The sequence below is a fragment of the Penicillium psychrosexuale genome (assembly GCF_028828465.1).
Source record: "Penicillium psychrosexuale strain IBT 29551 chromosome Unknown utg000003l, whole genome shotgun sequence".
In the NCBI taxonomy this organism is placed as follows: domain Eukaryota; kingdom Fungi; phylum Ascomycota; class Eurotiomycetes; order Eurotiales; family Aspergillaceae; genus Penicillium; species Penicillium psychrosexuale.
In genome coordinates this window covers 1129976-1143370 of record NW_026643188.1, presented here as the reverse complement: position 1 = coordinate 1143370, position 13395 = coordinate 1129976, and the positions used below count along the sequence as shown (strand labels likewise).

Sequence of the window (13395 nt, the reverse complement as noted above, 5' to 3'; positions counted from 1 at the left end):
TCATTGTTAACGCTCGGATGCAACGCAAGGGCACTAAAACCCCAATGTATGAGGGTTTTCAATAGTCTTTATGGGGTGTTATTCTCTGGCTGCTCATCCATTCCCTCGCTCGACAGCTCGCTTGGAAACCATCCATACCGAGAAAAATCAACATACATCTCGCCCATGCTGTCTGTAGTAACCTCCACACCTTCTTGTGCGAGAGCTTCTGCCTGACGCTCCGCACTCCCGGGTCCACTGTTATAGATGTCAGCCGTGAACATGTATAAAAGTTCGTTTCAAGTCTAGATTATATGGTCCAGTTTGATATGATACAAGAATTCGGAATAGGTAGCCTAGAACAAACGCACCGATGCGAAATCATTCCTTTAGAATTAATCACTCGCTGCCACGGCACAGTGTTCGAATTGAAATACGAGCCAGACTCCGGTGACGGAAGCACCTTGAGACAGACTCCGACCTGGCGGGGACGCTGAGCTATTACCAAAGAAAAATGGTTAGTATATCTCCAACAAGCATATAATTGCATCCATACGTTCACCGAGGAGGCGTGCGATATGACCGTAGGAAGTGACTTTGCCCCGGGGGATCTCTTTGATGGCTTCGTAGACTGCGTTGGCCCACCACTCTGCTTCTTCGGAGCGTGGCATTGTACAGGCCTCTAAATAAGCTCAGCGAGCAAGTTCGAAGTCTCACTCTGCATTGCCGAGTCTACAATCAAATAACGTTCACGCCTTGTTAACTTGGCGCTAGGCGGCATACAGTTCGGGGAAACGTTCCTCCGGATCATTAAATCACTGAGCTCAACCTGCACCTCTACATTTCACATTCCTCACATACAGCATACCGAAATCATGCCTGGCTCACTCGCCGATTACCTGGCAAAGAACTATCTGACCGCTGACCCTACCACCGAGCGGCCAAAGAAGAAGCGCAAGAAGACCAAAGCCATCGATACTGCAGGCTCTGGTCTCATCATTGCCGATGATGATCCACCAGACATTCGCTCATTAGGAAATACGGAAGAAGACGATGAGGATAGACCTTATTTCGACACATCCGCCAGAACCACAGAATTCCGCCGCGCAAAGAAGTCAAGCTGGAAGACAATCGGAGGACCCACGTCCGGCCAAGGAAGTGAACAAGAAGCCGCCGACGCAATTCTAGCCGATGCAGCAGCTGAACGCGCCGCCCACCAAGACCCCGACGACGAAGATGCGCTTATGATAGAAAATGAAGACGACGGCGCAGGGCGCATGGAATCCGGAGTACGAGGGGGTCTCCAAACCGCCGCCCAAACCGCAGCAATGGTGAAAGCCCAAGAAAAGCGGCGCAAAGCCGAAGAAGCACAGTACCGCGATCCCTCAGCAGTGAACCAAAAAAGCCAAGAAACAATCTACCGAGACGCATCCGGCCGAATCATCAACGTGGCCATGAAACGCGCCGAAGCCCGACGTGCAGAAGAAGAAAAGCGCGAGAAAGAAGAACAGGCGCGCGAGGCGCTGATGGGAGATGTGCAGCGACAGCAGCGCGAGGAGCGACGACAGAACCTACAAGATATCAAGGCCATGCCGCTTGCACGGACGATCGAGGACGAGGAACTGAACGAAGATATGAGGGCCCGCGATCGGTGGAATGATCCCGCTGCGGAGTTCCTTACTGCCCGGCGTGATGCGGGAGCCAGTGTTACGGGGCGGCCGCTTTATCAGGGCTCATTCCAGCCTAATCGATATGGGATCCGGCCAGGACACCGCTGGGATGGCGTGGATCGTGGCAATGGATTTGAGAAAGACTGGTTTACGTCGCGGAACAAGAAGAGTCGGTTTGAGGCTTTGGAATACCAGTGGCAGATGGATGAGTAGATGGCTTCTCATGTCTGTCTTGTATGCTTTCCATCTTGTTTAATACCCATAGTGGGTGCTGGTCGCCCGATGCATCAAATGATCATACTTGCTTCGATGTTGGATTTGAGTCTTGTCTATACATTTGTAATATCAACGTTGTAGATCTCTAGATCTGTGGTCCATTCCACAGGCCGATGTCAATGTTTCGATTAGGTCTGCTCAAGCACGACTGCTTAAAATCTCTTTCCTGAAGCTGTATATACACCACAAAATAAAGCAAAGATATGTGCGAAGAAGATGAAGTACGGTCCTTGTCGGAGATAAAGAGTGTCGATGCCAAGGTTGCTACGGGATCTGGATGTTTACCCCAAACAAAAACTTCCCGCCTTTTGACACTCACCATCCACCCGCTACGGATCTATATTCAGCGAGAAACAAAGATGGACAAACGAACGGGAGAGAGTCCAATGGACTTTGAGTGGCAAACTCGAGCCCCCGGCGACGTGACCTCACCCTTCTACCAGCTTGGAGCGCAGCATGACAAGAAACGTTCGTATCCCGGTCTGAACGACGACGACTGCAATTCCAAACCCCTGACACTCCCACAGGAACATACAGCGCATTCGAATCGCCCCAGAAGCAAGCGTTACCCTCGCTCCGCGAACCAAACTCTCAACCCTTCCTCTTTTCACAGCCCCGACAACAACCCGCACCACTATCACCGAAGGCTAAATTCGGCCAACCTGCTTTCCAGACACCACGGAAATTTGATGTGGATTTTTCATCTGGCGCTGAGAATATGTCGTCACCGGAATATGCAGACAACGAGGACACGCCCGAGCAGCAATACAAGTCAGGGAAGGGAACTTCGTCACTATTCAACTTTCATGGCCGGAATCCGCAGAGCCCAGGGCGAGGCGAAATCCCTCGGCTAACCCACCACTCCAACGCAGCCTTGCACCGGATACAAAAGAAACGACGGAGAGACAAGGAACTAGGCCGGCAAATACGAGTCGACAGCGATGACGATAGCGACCAAGACCGGCCCAGCAGCAGGGAGGAGAAGCCGGTGAAAGCCACGAAGCAAGGGAAGGGACAGAAATTCGAACAGGATCGCTCGCGAGTCTCATCCTGGTCTGAGTTCTTCAGCATGCTGGAGGCACACCCGAATGTCCCCGCCATCCTGTCATGGTGGGCCCAACTGGTGGTAAACCTGTCGCTGTTCTCTCTGGCCGTCTACGTGGTTTTCGGATTTGTGTCGGCCATTCGAGGCGAGTTCGAGCAAGCTGCACAGGAAATGTCTGATACTATCTTGGCCGACATGGCGGTCTGCACAAAAAACTATATCGACAACGACTGCGGGCGATCGAGTCGCGTGCCGGCTCTGGAAACTATATGCGAGAACTGGGAACGGTGTATGAATCGTGATCCAGCAAAGGTTGGCCGCGCCAAAGTCTCCGCTCATACAATGGCTATTATCATCAACAGTTTCATTGACCCCATTAGCTGGAAGGCGATTGTGAGTTTCCCTGCGCGCTCAGTTTTGGATCTTTACTGACTTTTATACTAGCTGTTCTTCCTCGCAACCATATCTACTGTCACCGTTTTTAGCAACTGGTCATTCCGCTCATTGAGACACCGTCTTCAGCAACAGAACTACGCGCAACACCCACCACCACCCCAATCCATGCACCCACAGCTGCAGCATAACCCCTCCTTCGGATACTACGGGCAGCAAGACCCCCGGCAAACCCAAGGAGTTGCTTACGACGAGAAACACGATCAGCCCCTGATGCTCGAGAACACACGGGCGATGGACTTTGTCACCGAGCGCTCTCGTGAGCGTGAGCAGCACCTCCGGACACCGAGCCCAACTAAGCGCAGGTTTACCTAAGCCACTGTTCTCATTTCTGGGCCTAGGTCTTGGTCGGCGTACTTGTTTTACAGCGGATGGGTTTGTAGCATAACCAGCGGGGATGGGGTCATATTCGTTGGGATTTTCATTTCGCCCGACACTGGTGTTTTATTTCATACCATCGTTATGGTGTTTTCTTTTCTTGTATTTGTTTCTAGTTGATTTAATTCTGGGGCTATACTGGCTTCTCTCTGTTGTCTCTACCTCTGGTATACGTACTACATAGATACTTGTTTTTACTTAGGCCAGTATAGATCTCATATTTCGCCTCCGAACGGTATACTAAGAGTAGGGGCTGTTAAAAGGGACGTGAGAACGCCCTGGGATTTTGATACTGGCAAAGATGGTCATTATCCCAATTCTATTATGGAGTTTGAAGTTATTCACGCCATTTGTTTTCCGAAAACCCCTCCCATGTGATCGAATGCCTGTCTACATACGCAGTGATATAGACACAAGGGGCTGAACCCCCGTGTTTACTAAATACTGATGCCTCAACACGTTATTTAGGCCTAGACGCCTGAATTAAGACTAGCAGAAGAATTAAACCACCTGACTTACTATTACAAGAATAGCCTCAACCGACACGATCTAGTTATCTCGATGGTAGTCTCTATAGTAGTCTTTTTAAGATGTATTCTTATATATTTTTAGGTATCTTTTCTAGATATCTTCTCCCTAAGTAGACGGCTCATTAAGGCATCGGTATTTACTAAAGATTGGGATATGGCCCCTAGCATCTATAGGACTGCGTTCCTGTCGCCCTGCAGCTGAGTGAGAACATATCAAGCTAGCTGTGGTGTACCACTCAGATATCATCCTCTACATCTCACTCTACAGACCAATGGGGAAATATCAGACCCTCACATATAATCCTATGCGGCTCACCTTCGGGGATCATATCAAAAAGGGTTGAGATTAGCCTGCCTGAGATCAATATATATCTCAGCCAAGCTCCACCCAGTCACGGAGGGTTCCGAACGGCAAAACCCCTAATAGGCTCAAAAGCGCATTTGGATCAGAGCGCAAAATCCGTCCAAGAATCCCGGGACTTTGCTATGAAAACTGGTGAGAATGGAGCTCCTCAGAGAGCCAATGCTTCAAGACAACAAAAAGAATAATAAGAGGCAAAGGTGTAAGGATTTAGATTTGACCACTAGCTCGAGAATTTGCTTCAAAGTGATTGTGTTTGCTGAATGTTCGTATATATCTGTACTGAATTGCTTCATCGAACGAAAAGAGGCAAATCGCTGAACAAGGTTGAGGCGTTAGCTCTGACATGCCCATGATGAAATCTTGCAATAAAGAGGAGAGGGAAGCGTTTTCTTTCATACTGACGTAAAGGTGCAATTTGCCATTTGCCATTTCTGCGGCAATGTATAAATCCAGATTTCCTCTTTGGTTTTTGCTTCTTTCAACTCAAAGCTGAGTATCCTTTTGGTCGAATTCTGTCTGTGACTCATCACTTGTTCTTTGTTGTTGAAGATACATAAAGTTCCAGCTGTTGTAACAGGATGGGCTCAATCACCGACGAAAAGCGAAAACTCATAATCGTTTCAAATCGTCTTCCACTGTCTGTGAAACGTGTTGATGGTGCCTTTCAATCTTCCATTTCGAGTGGTGGCCTCGTCACTTCCCTCTCTGGGTTGACCAAGTCCACCAAGTTCCAATGGTTTGGCTGGCCAGGAATCGAAGTTAAAGACCCAAAGGATCAAGAGGATGTGAAAAAGAGCTTGGGAGAACATAATGCCGTTCCCATATTCCTCGATAGTACCCTGGCCCATGAGCACTACAACGGGTTCTCGAGTAAGCTCCGTGCCCTAACACCGCGATCCACGCTGACCGCCAGATCGTATCCTCTGGCCAATTCTCCATTATCAATCAGGTGTAGTTTTCGACGAAACCCCATGGCAAGCATATAGGCGGGTAAACGAGTTATTCGCAGATGCGATTGCTGAAACAGCGGATACTGGGACATTGATCTGGGTCCATGATTATCATCTCATGCTTCTACCCGAGCTTCTACGTGATCGACTCAAACGGCAAGGTAAAACCTGTGCCATTGGCTTCTCACTCCACACACCCTTTCCGGCAGGAGACTTTTGGAGGAATCTCCCTGTGCGAAAGCATCTCATCGAAGGCATGCTGTCCAGTGACCTGATTGGATTCCACACGGACGAATATAAACAAAATTTCATCGACACCTGTGCTAGTCTCCTGTGAGCAATAGCCCTAATTCCCTTACTCCACAAGCTTATGAAGTATCAACTAACACCACCACAGCAACGCTCGCACCGAAATTCCCAACCAAATCCAGTACAAAAATCGGCTGGTCTGTGCAAACAAGTTCATTGTCGGCATCGATCCCGAAAAGTTCACCGACACCCTGAAAAAGCCCGAGGTTCAAGAGCGCATTCGAAACTTGAAAGAACGCTATAAAGGCGTCAAGGTAATTGTTGGCGTCGACCGACTGGACCACATTAAAGGCCTCACGCAAAAATTGAAAGGATTCGACGCTTTTCTCGATGATCACCCAGAACTGCAAAACAAGGTCGTTCTTATCCAAGTTGCCGTCCCAAGCCGCGAGGAAGTGAAGGAATATCAGGAGCTCGAAACCGAACTGTCTACTATCGCCGGGAAGATCAACGGGAAACATGGTAAGACCTTGCCACAAATGTTGGGATTGTACTAACTAGCCAGCCACACCCGAGGGCACTCCGCTGCTGTATATGCATCGCTCCGTTCCATTCGACGAATTGACCGCGTTGTACTCGGTAGCCGATGTTTGCCTTCTCACCTCTACCCGCGACGGAATGAATCTCGTGGCCTTCGAGTATGTGGCATGCCAGCAAGAGCGTCACGGTGTCCTCGTTCTCTCCGAATTCGCTGGCGCGGCTACCTTCATGACAAAGGGTAGTATCCCGTTCCATCCTGCAAACAAGACGGAAATGTCCGAGGCGATCTTCAATGCGCTGAATCTGGACCCGGCCGAACGAAGGAGCAAGTACGAGTATCTCCGAGACTTTATCAATACCAACACAAGGTTCGAAGGGCTTTCCTGCTTTCCTATTGTCAGTTGCTAACTTTGGGCAGTGCGAAATGGGGCGAGACCTTCATCGAAAAATTAGCCCTCCGCTGTAAACGACCCGGGGACCCATGTTGATTGTCGAGGACTGCTGGACATATGTATAGTGTTTTCAACTCCTTGTCAAAAGCAATTCGCTTGCCGTTACCATAGGGAATGAATTGTCGTCTTGTCTTGCCCACGGTTCCTGAGATATTGGCCTATTGGCTTGAGTCCGTATTCCTGCGCTTAGTTGTCGATGGCTATTTTGCTCGTCGGTAGTCGTTTTGCCTAGTTGTCCGTTGCCTTCTGGACTCGTCATGTTGTCGTGGGCAATGCCTCCTTCTTTTGCTGAGATTTGGATTACATGGAGTCAATCGCCGCAATGATGAGGCGGTAGCGCCAAAGCGGTAACGCCAAAGCAGTTGGCATAGATCTAGGTACCTGGCCCGGAAACCTCGATGCTCGAGCAAATTGTAGCCAGCTTTATCTCGCGCACTGCATCGATTCACAATGTGAAAGTTTGTACAAATATAGACTACTATCCTAGCTACAAGTTCACCAAGTTTGGTGCCAATATCTATGTTAATGCGAGTAGGGTTAAATCTGTCACCTCACAGCATCTATCACATCCAAGCAATGTGTACATATACCATAGACTCACTAAATCCAACCAATCAGCGTCCGATAGGAGGCAGAACCTCCTGCCCACCGCCAATCAGCATTGAGTACGAGTATAAATTGTTCAACTCAATTTTTCTGTCTTGTTTCTTTCTTTCCTCCTACACCACTCTCTCTCTTATTGCATCCAAATTCAGAGACTCCATCCTTGTACTCTTTCTCATTGCATCATGACTTGGACTTGACCTTGCTGACCCCAATGCACGTAATTTCTTGTTTACACCATTGCAGGGTGTACCTTGGTGAGTCTCAAGATCTCTTGCTTCGTGTCTCGATGACCTCGCTGCCTAGGTGACTTGTTTACCTCGCTTCGTCGTCGACGTCCTTTGCTTACTCGTTCGCAAGTTTCTCCAAGGTTGTTTTTGTCTTTGTGTTTCTTGACTACTAATTGTGTTTCCATTACCTTGTTCTTGGTAAGTTTTCTCTTGCTACCTCCTACATCCTCTCCATCACGGCGTTTTATTGTTGCGCCGATTGATACGTGTTTCCATGGCTTCATGTCCACTCTCTCTCGGTTCAATGATGATGATGATGATGATGATGATGATGACGATGAAATAAGATGACACAGTTATCATTGCCTTTTCCCTCAGGTGCTATGTGACTTATATTTTACTCATATCTCATTTGACTAGTGCCTACAAGTTACCTGCTTTGACCCAGCTCCATCTATGTGTATGCACCCCCTCCCAACTCACATTATCCTTCTTGCCTCTTGCCTCAGTCATGGGTTTCATATTCTTTCGGTAGCGCAATGATGATATTCAAACCTTTTTCTGTGCGCTGATGTCTGATGAACTCACTGCTATATCTGAGGCACCGTTTGGAACCCATTGCCTGATTCACAAAATCATGATTTTCATCTGCTAATGAGATTGTTTCTTCTAGTATCCTGCCCTTGGTGACCGTCAATATAACAGTGATGACGGCCAATAGCTGTTCTCGTGCCTTGGATCAGCTTCTGACCTACAGTTTGGACTTGTTTGCTTTCTTAGCAGAGCCTCCATTGTCATTTCCATACTCGATATACCTGCTCGTTTCTGAAACAGCACTTTCCGATGGAATTGTAAGTCTATTTTTTCACCCTATTTCTCAAATCGGCGATGATGAAAAGGGTTATACCTACACCTCGGCTTATGTGTAGTATCTGTTCTTTTCAGCAAAAAAAAAAAAGAAAAAGCCGAGGAATGAAGAAAGAAAATACCTATCTGAGCCTATATTTGATGGAAAACTTCCTACTTGAACGCCTATTTGATTCCTGAATCGGATTTTACTAATATTTTCTTCGCAGATCCGCCATTCCCTACCTGCGCGTTTCTGAAGCAGCATTTTCCGATGGAATTGTAAGTCCATTTCTGCACTCTCCAGCTCTCAATTCGGCGATGATGAAACGGGTTCTACCTACACCTCGGCTTATGTGTAGTATCTGTTCTTATCAGCCAAAAAGTAAACAAAAGCCAAGGATTGAAGAAAGGAAACTCCCGATCTGAGCCTACATTTCATGGAAACCTTCCTACTTGAGGGCCTATTTAATTCCTGAATCGGATTTTACTAATATTTCCTTCGCAGGTCTGCTATTCTTATTTCCCTACGAGATATACCAACGTGTTTCTGAGACGGCACTTGCCGATGGAATTGTAAGTCCATTTCTATGTTCCGTGGCTTTCATTTGGCGATGATGAAAAGGGTTATTCACTACACCTCGACTTATGTGTAGTATCTGTTCTTTTCAGCCAAAAAAGAGGAAAAAGTCGAGGACTGAAGAAAAAACCCCGATTTCTGAACCTACGTTTGTTTCATAGAAGCCTTTCTATTCGAGTGCCCATTCAATTACTGAATAAATTTTGCTAATATTGTTACTGCCTTTACAGATCCGCTATTGCTATCTCGCTACTCGATATACCTACTCATTCCTAAAATAGCACTTGCTAATGGAAATGTAAGTCCATCTCCACGTTCCATGGTTTTCATTTGGCGATGATGAAAAGGGTTCTACCTACACCTCGGCTTTTGTGTAGTATCTGTTCTTGTCAGCCAAAAAGAAGTAAGAAAAAGCCGAGGACTGAAGAAAAGAAAACCCTCATATCTGAGCCTACATTTGATTGCAACTTGCCTATCTGAACCCCCATTTCATATTACTGAATTACATTTGCTAAGATCATTGCATCTTTCTAGCTCAGCTCTGCCAGCCCTCTGTCCCTTCCATTCCCACACTGGACGTTCATTTATATCCGAGCCTCCCCTTATCAAGGATCCGTCCTTTGTGGTGAAACAAAGAGAGCCCCGAAGAAAAATAAACGCATACCGCCTCATCCTCAAAGCCCTTCCCAAGTGCTTCGTGCTCGAAGTTCCTATGTCCGGTGTATGAATTTCATCCTGGCAATCCCATTGGCCCTTCAATACCAAGAAGTGAGTTGTTGTTACCTTGCTGCTATGGTTTGCCATTTTGTCAACTTCCTTCCTATGCTTCTATTACCTATCGGTGATTTGCTTAATGCCAATGATGAGAAAAATGTAATTTGGTATTCTATAACCCCAGCCAGGCTTCGTTCACCTCCAGTCCCTATTTCTACAATCACAGATATCTATGATCCAATCTTAACAACCCACACTCGGACTCCAAGAGCCTTCACTCCAACCCCAATAGGCTACATCCCGACCTCAGTGTACTACACACCAACCTCAACAGACTACACTCCAACCTAAACAGACTACACTCCAACCTCAACTCCGTATTATACTCAACCAGCCGGACAACTACCATCCGGACAAACTTACATCCCTTCAACCCCCTACATACCCTCCGTGGATCATGAGGATGTTCTTTGGAAGTCGGTTTGGAATTTCTTTGGAGAAAATCTATCGCTACAGAGATTCTCCATGGCAAAGATCGCCGACCGCAGCCATGAGATCTCTATTCAAAGCACAGATGACTCGATTGAACCTAGCGACAAGGCTGTTTCTTATGCTGAAACTGCTGGAATTTCGTTTCGTCAATGGATCGACCAATTAACCCCTATGCATTTACTGGATTCACATAGTATTCAAATGTGGCCATTCTAGTTGTAACTTTCCCCGCCTAAATCGCCCCACAAGATCATGCATGACGCCGCTCCCGTGCCTTATCACGACATTCCTTGACATGGGCGCATGTCCAGGGGTGCTTGCGTAAAAAAATAAAAAGGTTTTGTCTCTGTGTTTTGACTGATTCAGTATCTTTTCTTTATTGGTATGCAGAATTTCTCAATATGGACAAAACGGATGTCAGCGCCATAACATACAGAGGACCTGTTCAGGATGGCACTACGAAAGGCTTCCGATCGGAGATAAACCGATCGGATGAAGAGATTGCAACAGATCCTATGTCTGCACCATTGAAGCGGCAGCTTAAGTCTAGGCATCTACAGATGATCGCTATTGGAGGTGAGTTTGCACATTGTTTTACGTAGTTGGTGTTAACCAAAGTATCCTCAGGCATCATCGGTCCAGGTCTGCTGGTGAGCTCGGGCAATGCGCTACATGAGGGTGGACCCGCAGGGGCTTTGATTAGTTTCTCGCTGGTCGGCATTATCGTCTTCTTCGTCATGTAAGGAGTAGATTTCCTGGTCCTGAGAATGATTCTAATAGCTACAGGCAATCGCTAGGTGAGATGGCCACGCTACTTCCCGTGACTGGATCGTTCACCGAGTATGCGGAGCGCTTTATTGACGACTCTCTTGCGTTTGCTCTGGGATGGGCATATTGGTACTTATGGGTAACTGTACGGCATACATTGGGAATTCGAGTATTATGGATCATCCCTTGCTAATATGACACTCCAGGTCCTTGCAAATGAATATAACGCCATATCGCTAGTAATTGGGTACTGGACAGATGCTGTTCCTCAATGGGGCTGGATCTTGATCTTCTGGGTGATGTTCCTTACCTTGTCAAATCTGGGAATTTTGGCCTATGGCGAGATGGAATTTTGGCTATCTCTGTAGGTTTCTACGTGCTTGGGTTTGAAGCATGAAAATGACTAATGAAATACAGTATCAAGGTATTGGCGTTGATTGTCTTTTTCATTCTCGCAATTATCATCAGCGCAGGTGGCATTGGACCGCGCGCCATTGGATTTGAATATTGGCGTGCCCCGGGGGCATTCGCAGATTCGATCAATGGCGTTGCGAAAACGTTTGTTGTTGCGGGAACTTTGTATGCTGGGACTGAAATGTATATTCCCTAATATCGAAGGTGGCGGGAAATGGCGAAAGCTGACAGTCAGATTAGGGTTGGTGTCACTGCTGGAGAATCGACGAATCCTCGAAAAGCAGTGCCTAAGGCTATCAGGCAGGTCTTTTGGCGTATCCTGATTTTCTACGTTGGTGAGCTCACATTAAACAGAAGACCGAAGCATTACTGAACTATATCTAGGTACCATCTTCTTCATTGGAATGCTCATCCCATGGAATGACAAGAGGTTGTTGGGCACAACGTCGAAGACAGCCAGCTCCCCCTTGACAATCTCGTTACAGGATGCTGGGATCCTCCCAGCTGCCCACCTCATTAATGCTCTCATTGTGATTAGTGTCATTTCTGCTGGAAATAGCTCGCTTTATGTGGCATCTAGAACGCTGCTTTTCATGTCTCGCAATGGAAAAGCACCAAAATTCATTGGCCGGACAAATCGTCTCGGAGTTCCATGGGTTGGCTTAGTGTTCACCAACATCTTCGCATGCATTGTGTTTTTGGAACAGTCCTCTAGTGCTGGAAGAGTCTACTCGGCATTGATAACCCTTTCGGGGGGTATGTTTGCCTTCCCTGACCGTTCCCACCATTGTTCCCTGCTGACGAAGTATAGTTGCTACCTTTATTGTTTGGTCGGTAATCGGAGTTGCGCATATTCGATTTCGGAAAGCCCTGGTCGCACAAGGCCAAGACCCATCAAAGCTCCCATACCAGGCTCTCTTCTACCCATGGGGAACCTACCTTGCGCTGGCAGCAAATGTGTTCCTCGTTTTCTTTCAGGGGTACACCTGCTTCCTTAACCCCTTTAGCTCGACGGACTTTGTGATCAACTATATCCTGCTCCCTGTATTTGCATTGTTTGTGGTTGTGTACAAGTTCTGGAATAAAACCCGTGTCGTCCGACTGGAGGATATGGACATCTGGACGGGGCGAAGGGAGCTCGTCGATTCGGAAGAGCCCGAGTCATCCAAGAAGGCTGCCAAGTGGTGGTCTCGCATATATTCCGTTGTTATAGGGTAGACCAGTTACCCTCTATCTTATACTATACCCATCCATACACAATCTGAAGCTACCCTTCGGTTATATCCAGACTAGCATATGACACAATTGCACCTAATCAACCGTGCAAATAGTAACTCTTTGGGCGGTGAGAGAGATATGTAGAAGGTTAGATTCTCTACAACAATCGAGATATAGCTAAATAGCTAGGTGAAGCCTAACAAACCAGGCACCGGCATGTGATCGGCACGAGACCACCACAACAGTAACTGCCGAATGTGGCTTTGTGCGATTGACAACAGAAAAGCAAGAAACAAAACATGCCTAGTTGGCACCCAGCGGGCCAGATATGATAGTTCAAGCGATCAGCACGGAGACCGTCGGAACACGGGGACACACGAGGGGAAAACAATATATGCGAAGCGCAATTGAGTGAAATACCTTATCTCGACAAGCAAAGGGCTTGGATTTTGTTCACAGCTAGATGCATGCAGTCCACTGTTTACTCGCTCAATGTTCAAATGCCGACAGCAATATGTCTATCCCCACATGGCCCGCTGAGTAACGGACCATTAAATCAACATCGTGCCCGACGGTTGCCGCCGTGATTGGCCCGATAGAGAGACCCTGCTCATCTCAGGCGCATCGGTCTAAAGAAGAGACTC

The 13395-nt window shown here is 47.4% G+C and overlaps 5 protein-coding genes across 5 annotated transcripts; 4 read left to right on the top strand and 1 right to left on the bottom strand.

The window, feature by feature from the left end:
• Positions 1–68: 68 nt before the first annotated feature.
• Positions 69–650, bottom strand: N7518_004357 (MGMT family protein; the record flags this gene model as incomplete). Its single annotated transcript, XM_057185284.1, has 3 exons — positions 69–237; positions 351–477; positions 536–650. 3 exons carry the CDS (start codon positions 648–650, stop codon positions 69–71), a joined length of 411 nt encoding a protein of 136 aa, XP_057042054.1.
• A 204-nt stretch (positions 651–854) lies between these two features.
• On the top strand, positions 855–1862 carry cwc26 (putative cell cycle control protein (Cwf26); the record flags this gene model as incomplete). Its single annotated transcript, XM_057185283.1, has 1 exon — positions 855–1862. The coding sequence occupies one exon, from the start codon at positions 855–857 to the stop codon at positions 1860–1862; it is 1008 nt and encodes a 335-aa protein (XP_057042053.1).
• Positions 1863–2284: 422 nt separating this feature from the next.
• On the top strand, positions 2285–3738 carry N7518_004355 (putative nuclear envelope protein Brr6; the record flags this gene model as incomplete). The annotated part of the gene is made up of 3 exons (XM_057185282.1): positions 2285–2393; positions 2453–3363; positions 3415–3738. The coding sequence occupies 3 exons, from the start codon at positions 2285–2287 to the stop codon at positions 3736–3738; spliced, it is 1344 nt and encodes a 447-aa protein (XP_057042052.1).
• A 1535-nt stretch (positions 3739–5273) lies between these two features.
• Positions 5274–6922, top strand: N7518_004354 (trehalose-6-phosphate synthase; the record flags this gene model as incomplete). Its single annotated transcript, XM_057185281.1, has 5 exons — positions 5274–5565; positions 5609–5978; positions 6043–6416; positions 6460–6802; positions 6853–6922. 5 exons carry the CDS (start codon positions 5274–5276, stop codon positions 6920–6922), a joined length of 1449 nt encoding a protein of 482 aa, XP_057042051.1.
• Positions 6923–10752: 3830 nt separating this feature from the next.
• N7518_004353 (amino acid permease) lies at positions 10753–12751 on the top strand (the record flags this gene model as incomplete). Its single annotated transcript, XM_057185280.1, has 8 exons — positions 10753–10927; positions 10979–11090; positions 11138–11264; positions 11326–11483; positions 11537–11698; positions 11774–11868; positions 11918–12289; positions 12345–12751. The coding sequence occupies 8 exons, from the start codon at positions 10753–10755 to the stop codon at positions 12749–12751; spliced, it is 1608 nt and encodes a 535-aa protein (XP_057042050.1).
• Positions 12752–13395: the final 644 nt, after the last annotated feature.